Source organism: Sminthopsis crassicaudata, chromosome 1 (assembly GCF_048593235.1).
Source record: "Sminthopsis crassicaudata isolate SCR6 chromosome 1, ASM4859323v1, whole genome shotgun sequence".
Lineage (NCBI taxonomy): Eukaryota > Metazoa > Chordata > Mammalia > Dasyuromorphia > Dasyuridae > Sminthopsis > Sminthopsis crassicaudata.
The window spans coordinates 39,269,488-39,282,286 of NC_133617.1; the positions used below are offsets into that span (position 1 = coordinate 39,269,488).

At 34.2% G+C, this 12,799-nt stretch overlaps 1 protein-coding gene across 2 annotated transcripts in view; it reads left to right on the forward strand.

The window, feature by feature from the left end:
• GLT1D1 (glycosyltransferase 1 domain containing 1) overlaps window positions 1-12,799 on the forward strand; it is a 105,371-nt gene that overhangs the window by 15,704 nt on the left and 76,868 nt on the right. For both annotated transcript variants that reach the window (XM_074299447.1, XM_074299455.1), the window contains exons 2-3: window positions 2,066-2,214; window positions 8,157-8,262. In XM_074299447.1, the coding sequence (XP_074155548.1) occupies window positions 2,066-2,214; window positions 8,157-8,262 (255 nt within the window). The remainder of the gene's footprint in view (window positions 1-2,065; window positions 2,215-8,156; window positions 8,263-12,799) is intronic.

The following is a 12,799-nucleotide window of genomic DNA, read 5'->3' on the forward strand; positions in this document are numbered from 1 at the left end:
TGAAGAGCTAGTTAGGTAAGAAGTTGATAATCTTTTGTTCTGCCTCCCTCATGGAAGATAGATTTTAGTTATATTTTTAGAATATGATGCATTTTGGTTTAACAGACCAAAAGAAGTCAATAGGCAGAAATTGTTGGGAAGAATAGAATGTAAGAAATAAGTTAGACCATGCCCCAATATTTTTATTTCTTTGAAAATTTGGAAGCTAGAATACTTTTATCTATCTGTCTGTCTATCCAGCTATCTATCCATTTCTGCATATTAATCTATCCATTAATCTCTCCCTTTATCCATCTTTGTCTATCTACTTATCTCTATTCTTTTATCATGTACCTATCTCTCTTTATCCATCTATTTATTTATTCAATCTATCTATCTATCTATGTATCCATTCCTTTTACAATTCAAGAAACTGAGGCCCAAATAGATTAATGGTTTAAACTGAATTACTTAGTTATGAAGGGCCTGAAGCTGATTTGAAACCAGGCCTTTCTGACTCTAGATCCACAAATCTAGCCATTGTATTCTATACTTTGTACTCTGCTGCTACTTCTGCTGTTGAATATCTAAATTAAGCCTTAAGAGGTTTTCTTCATATTATAGGGCCACATAAGAAAAAAATATCAATACTTGAGGAAAGCACAATATCCAGAATTAGGGAGCTGACAAAGCAGATACTTCAGGGGTGATTATTTGTATACCTGAAAGATTTTGCAGCTTTAAGCAATTTTCCTATAAATAGGAACATCCCTTATGAATTTCAGCATTTATAGACCCATTTATTACTTGACAGAAAGAATAGGAACAGAGTATCTGAATGTAGAATGAGCCACTGCTGACTGCTGATCAATCAGAAATTAAAGACCAATCATGTCCAACATTATCAGGTAATGAAGAAGTGAAATTAGAGTCACAAAAACCTTTTTCTTGCATTTGTCAGATATCAATTAAAAAAATTGTTGCTAATAACTTCTTAAAAAGAAAAATGCATTTTGTCATGTGATCTCTTTGGAAAACAGAACTCCCAGATAAAAAAAATCTCTCCAGTAATGCAAATCAGTACCTTCTCAGAAACTTGCCAGTTTAGAGAATTGGGGTATAAACTTAGTAATGGAATCTTAAGGCCAAAGGGTATGGACAATTAAGTCACTTTATTTAATTAATTCCAAATCGCTTAACAGAATAGTTATACTGATTGACAGCTTCACCAACAATGTACTGAATCTGATTTTCCAGATTGTAGGGGCATTGTGCCCCTAACCCCCTCTCCCCCCCAATTTGGAAGGAAAAACCATAGAACATTTCTAAGGAAGAATGACCGAATATGAGACTGAAGGAGAGAATGCAGTTCAAATCACCCCAAGATTTGTAAAGTCTGACTGACAGGAACAATAAAAGGGCTATTAGCAGAAGGAGAATAAAGGAATGAGTTTAAGGGGAGGAAGATGAAGACTTCATTTTGGAAGATGAAGACTAACTTTGAAGTACAACCAAGTGGGAGGATATTCCCCTGTAGAATGGGCAGGATAAAGTTGAAGTTTAGAGATTTGGGAATGATCAGCATAAAAGTGACAACTACAATTGTAAGAATTGATAAGTTTCCAAAGGAACAGAATGTGGGGAGAGAGTAGAACCTGTGACTCCCACAGTTAAAAGAGTGAGAGGGATTCAACAAAGTAGACAGGAAACAGATAAATCAAATGTTATGGTGACAAATAGCATAACATTCTGTGGCCACCAAACTACATAAAGTTATCATCTTTGGTCCTGGAGGAGAGTAGTTTCAAAGACATAGCCATAGACATCCAATAGCATGGGGCGGGGGGGAGGGGGGGAGGAGGCGGTAAATTGGCATTTTCAACAGCTATCAGGCTTTTCTCAGGGAAAACATCTATTTTTTACCAGATTGCCCAAAAATAAGTCAGCTCTGGAACCAATAGATATTTTTTTAAATCTATTTTCATTAAAATATTAATTCTAACAGCTAGCCTGTAGTATATTAATGTTTTTCTTTCTTTTTTTTTTTTTTTTTTTTTTTTCTTTTCTGGGCTTTTTCTTGATGAAGGGATCATCTAGAAGCCGTAGGTCACACATGTATTCTGAAAGACACCCTTGGCTTTGAAAGCTCCTCGGCAGTAACCAGCCTAATTGTCACTGAGAAGTGTGAGGCAGCCCTTGCCCTTCATCTGTATAAAGGAGGCAGATTTTTGCAAGGTAACCGCTTTCTGTTTAATAGTTAGACTCTTGAGAGACCAACAACAGCCATGCATACCTGGTGACAAATGAAGCATTAGCATTAAATATGCATCCAAATGGAATTATCCCTTTCATCCACATGCACAAGTGAAGGTAGAGGGACTACATCTTTGTAATATGTTTTTAATTGTTTGTTTTTTACCTTGGGACGAAGTATTGGACAAGAGACCCAGGAGGGAGGGAAAAAGAGGTGTCTAATAAATAATAGGTTCAAAGATAATGCCAAAATGCACAAATCTACAAATTTATAGAACTTATTATTAGTTTAAAATCCAAACATAGATAAATATCCAAATAAACATTGAAAATAATGAGAGGAATTGATTGCATTTTAAAATGAAGGAGTTTTCTTGGCAAAGATGATGGAGTGAGTTGCCGTTTCTTTTGCAGTTCCATCTAAAGATGAAGAACTGAGTCAAATAAGGCCTAAGTGACTTGACCAGGGTTTCAGAACTAAATCTCTGAGGCCAGTTTTTTTTTTTTTATTATTATTATAGTATTTATTTTTCCAAATATAGTTCTTTTTGAAAAATTTTAGCTTTTTTAAATTTTATTTAAAATTTTATTTTTATTATAGCTTTTTATTTATAAGCTATGCATGGGTAATTTTTCAGCATTGACAATTACAAAACCTTTTGTTCCAATTTAAATGTAGTTTTAAAACTATAAAATAGTTTTCTTTTGCTGAAGCAGTTGGGGTTAAGCAACTTGCCCAGGGTCTCACAGCTAGGAAGTGTTAAGTGTCTGAGGCCAGATTTGAACTCAGGTCCTCCTGACTTCAGGGTTGGTACTTATCCACTGTACTACCTAGCTGTCCCCTATAAGATAGTTTTCAATATTCACCTTTGCAAAACTTTGTGTTCCGAATTTTTCTCCCTCTCTCCTTCACCCTCCCCAAGACAGCAAGCAATCTGATATAGGTTAAACGTGTGCATTCTTCTAAGTGTATTTTTACATTTATTATATGGAAGAAAAATCAGGGCAAAAGTGAAAAAAAAAATGAGAAAGGAAAAAAAAAACACAAGCAAACAAATAACAACAACAATAACAAAAAGGTGAAAATTCTATGCTTTAATCCACATTCAGTTTCCATAGTTCTCTCTCTGGAGGCACTTTTCATCCCAAGTTTATTGGAATTGGCCCAAATCACCTCACTGTTGAAAAGAGCCATGTTTATCATAGTTGATCATCCAATAATCTTGTTGCTGTGTACAGTATTCTCTTGGTTCTGCTCAGTTCACTTAGCCTCAGTTCATGTAAGTCTCTCCAGGCTTCTCTGAAATCATCCTGCTGATCATTTCTTATAGGACAATAGTATTCCATGACATTCATAAACCATATTCAGTCATTCTCCAGCTGATGGGCATCCTCTCAGTTTCCAGTCTCTGGCCACTACAAAAAGGGCTGCCACAAACATTTTTCACATGTGGGTTCTTTTCCCTCTTTTATGATCTCTTTGCAAGCCCAATCAAACCCACTCTGGATAAAAGGGTAAGCAGTTTTATTGCCCTTTAGGCATAGTTCTGAGGCCAGTTTTGAATTCAAGTCTCCCTGACTCCAGGCCTGGTGTACTTATTCCCTTCTTTTTTCTTCCAATACCTACACCTTCTCTCATGCCAGCCCTGATGTCATTGATTTTGTGTAAATGAAGAGAAAAACAGCAGCTCCTCTTGATAAAACACTTTATAATTTCCAAAGCATTTTCCTTGGCAGCTACCCAATAAAGTAGCCACACTCCAATTTTATAGAACAGGAAGTAGGCCTAGGGATGTGATATCTGATTTCAAGGTTATTCTAAATCCAAATCCCTCCCTCACCTTTTTCTCAGTGGCCATTATAAAACCTAACCTTGTTTCTCACTCTCCAGAAATGCTTTCAATCGAATGTGATTGGAATAGATGTCTATCAATTACAATGGTTAAAGCAAGTGAGATAACCTTTGAAACCATGAGCAAATTATTTCCCATCTCTGAGATCCATATGTAAAATTTTGGGATTTGACTTGGACTTCTGTAAGGTACCTTTTAGCTTGGAATGCTTGATCCTGTGCTTTTATAAGAAGTCATTAATTGGAAAATCTAGTGAGAGCTGTTGGCACATGTGTCCATCAGCCCTATTTGCCTTTTATCCACTTCAATCTTTTTCTCTTTGGTGGATTTAAAATATATATATATATATATATATATATATTTTTTTTTTTTTTTTTTTTTTTTCCTGACAGTGAACGGGGTGGAACATAGACTAATGGAAAGAGTTGGAGTGAAAAGATTTGAATTTGGGTACTGGTTTCATTGCTTTAATTGCAATGTAAGGCTGGGTAAATCATTTCCCCCTTTTAAAGTTTTTTTTTTTTTTTTCCCCTTTTCTATAAAATGGTGATGTCAGTTTTTAAAGTACCTGAAAGGGCTTTTGTGAAAAGAACATTTTGTAAGCTTTAAAGTCCAATATAAATGGACCATTATCTTTATTTTGTATGACCTTTATTTTGTTGATGAAACTAGGGTTCAGAGTGAGAGCAGATGATTTTCCCAATCACATGACTAATGATAGAACAGGACACCCACAATCAATCTTTTCTGTTTTGTTACACTGCCTTACATTTACTAGCAAAACACTAGAAATTCTGTGTGTGCGCATGCATGTGTGCTCATGCACACCCAGTAATGACAACCCCAGATCTCTTGGTTCACATAATAATGTTTTTTCCACTAGACCATGACTTGCCATATTCATCGACAGTTGTGAATCAGTTGATCAACAAACATTTATTATATACCTACTATATGCCAGTCTAGATGCTGAGGATATTTATCCAACCCTAATTTCACTGCTCATTTCTGATCTTGCATCCCCAGCTTCCTTTCACTCTTCTGTGTGTCTAATAAACTGACATCTTATATTCAACATATTCAAAAGTGAACTTATTATCTTCCTCTCCCCCTTCCCTCTAGCCTTCTAAACTTCTCTATTACTATCAAAGGCACTCTCTTCCCAGTGCTCCAGGTTTTCAACCCAGGGATCATCTTCCACTCCTTGTTCTCTCCCACACCATCCCCAGCCCCATGCTATCAGTTGCCAAATTCACAAACTGTTTTCTATTTTCATACTATCTCTCATGTACACACTTCTCTCCTGATACCTGACCACCCTGGTGCAAGCTCATGCTTGCTGTGTTGCAGTAGTCTGCTCTGTAGTCTAAAGGCTCCAAGTCTTTCCCCACTTCAGTGCAAACAAAATTATTTCTTGCATGTATGTAATTCTTAGCAAATTGTTCACCCATTAGAATTTAAGGAGGGTGAGATCCTGTTTTTGTATCTCTTTTTTCTTGGCATACAGTAAGCATCTAATAGATGCTTATGGATGATGATGATATGGAGGTGAAGATGGAATGCTTACCAGGAAAGGGTAGGATTATAAGGGAGATGGAATACTATGCATGAGGAACAGCAAGAAGACATGTTTGACTGAACTACTGAAAGTGTGCAAGGATAGAATATATAAAGCTGGGAATCTAGGTGGGAGCAGTTGCAAAGGCTTTTAAAGGCCAACCAGGAGTTTGTATTTGATCCTAGAGCTCATAGAAGTCACTGAAGTTTACTGAATAAGTAAGTGAGTATATGACAGTTGGACTGGAATGGGAAGAGACTTGAGGTAGGGAGAGCCAGCTAGGAGGCTGCTGTGGTACCCCAGCCAAGAGTTGGTCAAAATCTGAATTAAAAGGAAAAACCAAGTATGGGAATTTATATATTTTTAAATATGCAAATATATTCCCAGATACAAATCCAAACATTTAAAAGCAAAAATGTAAAAAGCCTGGAGTAGAAAAAAAGGCAGTGTTGACTATGTAGGTACATTTACCTGTTCCCCTTTCTACCCCCTTTAAACCCCTCATATAGAAGTCTGGGTCTCTAATATATATTCATATGCACATTCACTTGTACACACACATCTTTGGTGGGGCAGGAACCAAGCAGCGGGATCTCTTTACAAATGATTTCTTATTCCTCTTGCTTATTTTAAAATTTAAAATAGAGATAATACCATAAAATCAGAGATTTTGAGCTGGGTGAAAGAGCTCATTCTAAAGATGAATTACTTAAGGCTTGGGGAAGATAGGTAGTAAATGACAAAGTTGGGTTTTGAATCCAGGTTCTCTAAATTGAAAACCAGTTCTTTTCCCATCATACTACACTGTAGTAGTTACAGAGTTGTCCAGGTTGCTTTTTGATACTTTTTTTTTTTTTAATTATACTAAAAGTCCAATTAAAGACATGGTTTCAAATTTTGGGATATACATAGCCCTCCTACCCTAAGATTTATATACCCAAAGAAAAGTATTTAGGACTTAGCTTGTGTCCTAAAGCTCCAGTAAGCAATGAAAAAGTTTTGAATTGAACATTATTAATAAGGGCTTTCACTGTGACATCCAATTTTTTAAAATAAGATGTAATATAGTTTTAATATGTATAGGTAGTCCTCATTCTGGCCCTTGAATGTGTTGCAAAACTTCCTTTGTATGTTGGTTATTTAGAACTCAGGATGCTTTTTTTTTTTCTCACAGATATTGTGTTGTATATGTATGTCGGTATGTTCACAACAGTGCAGTAGGCATAATACAGCATAGATAGGAAATGCATTCAATGTTTCAAGAAGTAGCCTTCTTTCTGAAGTCTTCCCTGACCTTCATCCAATCCTACAAGTGGTTTGTTGCTTCCCACCCTCAAATTAATTTGCATAATCCTTATCTATCTATCCATCTATTTTACATCTCCCACCCCACTTAGGATTTAAATTCTTTGGGGAGCAGGAATTCTTTGCTTTTTTCTCATTATCGCCAAAGCTGCTTTTAATACATAATATATAACCACTCTTTGGATGTAAAGAATGTTCTACTTCATACATATTAGGAGTTAAATAATTTTGTTTGGGCTAGCTTAGAAATCTAACATCTATTTGTATCATTATTTCTATGATAAGTTGTATTTTAAAGTTCTTGTTAGCGATAACAAATATTTCCCCTATTAGCATTTTTGGAGAACCTTTGGAAGACATTGGATGGGACTTGGGAGCAAATTGTTCTGGTTGATAATAATTTGTTATATTCTATTAGCCCTTTACATTCAAAAAATAATTCCTCTAATTTAAACACACATACTCACATATCAAATTAAACAAGAAAAAAATAGAATGCATTAAAGGATCCTTGCAGCCTCATGACTTTGAATGTATTTTGTCTAAAAAGGCCTTATAAAGTCATATTGGAATGGATATTTGTGTAAACCTGATAAGTCTTTGTCATTGTTTAGGTTTTGATAATTTAGCATGAGCATAAATAGTGGCCAGAAACTCTGAGGGTCTTCCGGGATTGATATCTTTTTGATGGCAAATTAAACCCTCATCTGTTTCAACTTTTACCCAGCTTTCACTCATTGAATCAGTGAATGGCCTCAGACAAACTGAATCCTGGGAAAATCCTTAATGTAGGAAGGCTAAGATCTCCCCATTGTGTGGCGAGTTAGCTTTACCTGTATCTTGCCAATGGATTTTAATAACTTTGGAGGAGAGAATGAAGCTAATGTTTTTGAGCAGCACTGTCTGAACTATTCTATCCAGTTCACCTACAAGTCAAGACATCGTCCTCAGGATGCCTTTGATCTTTTTGAAGATGAAGGACAAACAACAACTTGTGGCCTTTAAGAGGAAAGAGTTAAAGTCAAGCCTTCCTAGATCAGTTCTTTGATTCAGACTTATTGATAGTAGTATCTTTTTTAGCTAAGAAAGAAAAGGTGGCTTTAAATGATTTAGTGGGCAAATTCCTGTATTATTCGAGAAGCATCATTTTTAGATATTTTTGCTTTTTGGGGGTCAGTTTACTATCTAAAATTACTATTACTTTTCAGGTCAAAGAATTCCTTTTGGAATCATTTTTGGAGGAACAGATATAAATGAAGATATTAACCATGAAGAAAAGAGTCAGGTGATGGGGACTGTTCTAGAAGAAGCCAGGTAAATTTTAGAAAATTAGATGGTATGGTGAAGAGAGTGCTGGGTTTAGTTCAGAGAGATGAGTTCAAATTCTCCTTCTGATACTTAATTAGTTCTCTTACACTGGCTTAGTTTTCCATCTCTGTTTCCTCATCTTAAAAAAAAAGGAGTCATAGTAACTGTAATATGTGCAACAGTATTATTATAAAGCTCAAATTAGATAATTTGCCTAAAGTACTTCATAGACCTAGAAATATCTTGCACATGATAGGAGCTTAATAAATTGTTTGATAAATTGTATTAGGCTGTAATAACACAAACAATCCAGGCTTAGTTAGTTTTCCTTTTTATCTCTTGTTTCCTCATCTTAAAAAAAAGGAGTCATAGTAACTATAATATGTGCAACAGTATTATTATAAAGATCCAATTAGATAATTTGCCTAAAGTACTTCATGGACCTAGAAATATTTTACACATGATAGGAGGTTAATAAATTGTTTGTTAAATTATATTAGGTTGTATTAACACAAACAATTCAGCTTGAATAAATTTATTATAATAAAAGTTATACAAACAATTCCATTGACTAGATGCCTTATAACTCATTAGACTTTTCCTTCGAACTATTTGTTTTGGCATTTTAAAAAACTAGGACATGAGCAGCTTGCTTTTTGGGAACATTTCTTTTCTTTTTTTTTTTTTTTTAATAATAGCCCCATATGTTAAGTGTCTGAGATCAGATTTGAACTCAGGTCCTCCTGACTTCAGGGCTGATGCTCTATCCACTGCGCCACCTAGCTGCCCCTGGGAATATTTCTTTACCTAGAAATGTTACCTTTACCATCAGATTATTTATCAAACTCAAATAGAAAGTATTTATTCATACTACTCTTTAGATCATGGAGATCTTTGGGAAGAGGGAACAGTTACACTAGACTCCTCTATTTTGTTTATGTTATTCATCACATTATATCACTCTAAATGCACATCATTTCTCTGATTCCCATGCATCTAGATCTCTAGGTCTTCTAATCATTTTAAACAGGACTTGGTAACTCTATGTTTTTGGCTTGAGCCCCTTCCCCACCTGTCATTGGCTCACCTCTCTTAACAAATACAGATACAGGAGTAAGAAATGTGAGGGCTAAAAAGGACTTATGGCAAGATTTGGTACCTGAACTTGACAAATGGGGATTATCCTGATCTTCAAATAATTCACTTTCAATTTGAAGTGCTTAAAACATGTAAGTTCCTATTTAGTACCTTGTACAAAAAAATTTAGGATCATAGATTTAGAACTGATGGAACTTTCATCTTGAAAATTTAGTGTAGCCTTCTAATTTTACTGATAAAGAAATTAAATGACTTTTTCAGGGTCATAGGACAGTAATCACTGAGCAAAGATGTGAATCTGGGAATTCCTTCCATGTTCAGTGTTGCCTTTCTGGGTTATGATAGATGTCAATCTTGTCTCCTAAAACTAGTGTTATTAAGTATGCTCTTGGCTTTAAATTAACTAATACCTTGGAAATTTTTTGAAGGAATTAGCTAAGATGGAGTCTTTTAAAAATGTTTGCAAGTTTCTTTTGCAAATCTGTAGGCATCAGAGATATTTTAGGATAATTAATTTATAAATTGAAAGATACTATATTAAAATAGGTCTGCTCTTATACTTGAAAATAATTAGTTTGATATCATTCATAATGTATGATTTCTTAGAGAAAAAGTCATTCTGTTCCCCAGAAGCAGTATTGAATGAATTCCTCCTGTAGTATTATCACTAGTATTATTCATTGCATATTTATTAAAGCAAACATTGATTTTTCTCCTGTATTGATTGCAGACTAGTGTGTAGGAACATTGCCTGAATCATAGATTACTTGTCCAGCACAATATACCACAAAATTCTATAAAAACAAAATATTGAACTGTGTCTAGCTTTATAATGAGTGCTTTATTTTTAATCAAATCCCCTTAAATAGTAGCTATTTTCCTATAGGGTGTATTTTCTCTTTTTGTAGCATTTAGTGAACTTTAGATATATGCTTTTCTACTTGTTTAGGTGAAGTATTGTGAGCGTAATGGCAAGAACTGGACAGTAGAAAGACCTCAGTGAAGATAGCAGAAAGAGAGACACAGATGGAGAATGAGAGACAGAGACAGAGAATGAGACGCACAAAGAGATTTCAAAGAAAGACACAAGAGCATCCATTTGCTCAAGAGAACAATACAATTAATAAAAATGCCCCAAAGAAACAAATTTGTTATAAATTATCAAAGAAATGTATATCTCATTAAACAAACCTTTCTTTTCTTCTTTCCCCACTTCCAAAGAAAATGACATGGAAAAAAAAATTTAAAGTAAGAGAAGTAAGGGGAAAATCATCAGAATAAAGGCATATCCTCCTTATTTTTTGACACTATGTAGTATTACTACATAGGAAAGAGCATTGGATTAGTAATCAGAAGTCAAGGGTTTAAATCTATTACTTATTCTCTAGTCTCCCCATCTAACCTTGGATGACTTCATTTTTGGGGGTATAATCGCATAGGGCTCCTTCCTGCCCTAAAATGCTAGGATTATTAGAATGGTTTTTATAATGTAAGAAATGATATGCTCAAATGGGCCCCATATGGGTTTTTTTTGTTTGTTTAATTAAAGCTTTTTATTTTTCAAAACATATGCATGGATAATTCTTTGACATTCCTTGCAAAACCTTGTGTTCCAGTTTATCCTCCTCTTTTCCCACCCCTCTCCCTGGATGGCAAGTAATCCAATATATGTTAAGTCCAACATATGCATACATATTTATACAATTATTTTGCTGCACAAGAAAAATTAAATCAAACTAGAAAAAAAATAAAAAAATAAAATGCAAGCAAACAACAAAAAGTGTAAAAATGCTATGTTATGAACCACACTCAGTTCGCACAGTCCTCTCTCTGGGTGTAGATGGCTCTCTTCATCACAAGATCTTTGGAACTGGTCTGAATCATGTCATTGTTGAAGAAAGATGGACCCCATATCTTTAAGGAAAAATCTAAATCAGCAAAATTTTTAAGGAGATGCCAGAATTCAACATCATGGGAAATAGTGTATAGAATTTGTAAGTATCAATGAATGTCACCAAGAACAGAATTAATATAGTTAAAGATTAATTGACAGGCAATACTATTGAAAATTTAAAAAAAAATTAGAAATGGTAAGGAAGCAATTGTAATGACAGGTACAGATTTGGTGAAGAACCCTCAGACTTATTAAGAGTATCTGAAATTGCTGAAGGAGGGGAAAAAAATTGATAGATACATTTTTTTCAAAGTTATCAAAAGGCAGCAATGTGCCATGGATAAAAAGAATCCGCTGAATCCTATGAATGTGTGTTTATGAACAGGAAAAGCTCAACATTCAATTAACTCAGACTTCTTGGGAGTTTTCAGGACTAAAATCCAGCACTCCCTCTTCCCTTCCCAAAAATGTCTTTCAAGTTCTAAGAAGGAAGACATTTATCAAAAACATCGATTAGGATTCAAGTTTTTTGCTTTACTTTCTTGAGTTTTTCCTTCAGTAACTAGAAAGAAGAAGAAGAAATTGGACAGTGACTATACCATACCAAACATAAGTCTTGATCCTAGACTTAATTTTGCATCAAATCTAAGAATTCGTTTTGGATATAAAAATCAAGGTTTTTAAAGCCATGAAAGTAACAAAAAAATTAAGTATAGTTCAGTTAGCTATAGAAACACCATGAGTCAAGTACTTTAGAACATGAACATTTTTATTTTTCAATTGTGATTGCCTAGATGTTATAGAATATAAATATATAGATGTCATATATATATTATGTAGTTTTGTGTATAGTAGCATGGAATATATATGTACATATACCTTTTTAGTATGTGTGTGTGTATATATATGTATGTACTTATATATATACACATACAATACATATATAAAATTGATCACAGTTTTATACATACGTATAGTTACATATAGTTATGTTATTGTTAGGTAAATCATTGAATGATAAATACCATTGGTTAAAGTTTCTAAATTAGGGAGGGGTCAAGTTTTAAAGATGAGAATTATAGAAAAATGTGATAGTATTACGGAGATACTTAGTTTAGAATGTTTTAAAAGAATGGAATCCAGTGGTCTCTGGGAAGATAAATACCCAACATGTTATTGAAAGAGAGAAGTAGTTTAAAACTGTTACAGCTAGCTCCAGAAAATACAAAATTCTCTGGAAGATAGCAAAGTCAAAATCAAACCAGAAAGTACTGAGAGATAAACAAGGGAATTTTGAAAAGCACAAATAAAAAGGAATGCATATCAGTTTTAGATACACATGAACCAAATAATTTAGAAGTTAAATTTATAAAGGAAATACAATTTTGCAAAAAAGAAATAGAAAATAGAAAAAAAAAAATAGATCCAAATCCATCTATAACTTTTTGCCTTAGGGAAGTGGGGAGGCAGAGGGGAATTTGCCCTTGTTTATTTACTTAGAGGCAAGTTTTGAACTAACGCTTTTTGGACTTTGCTGTCCCAATCATTCAC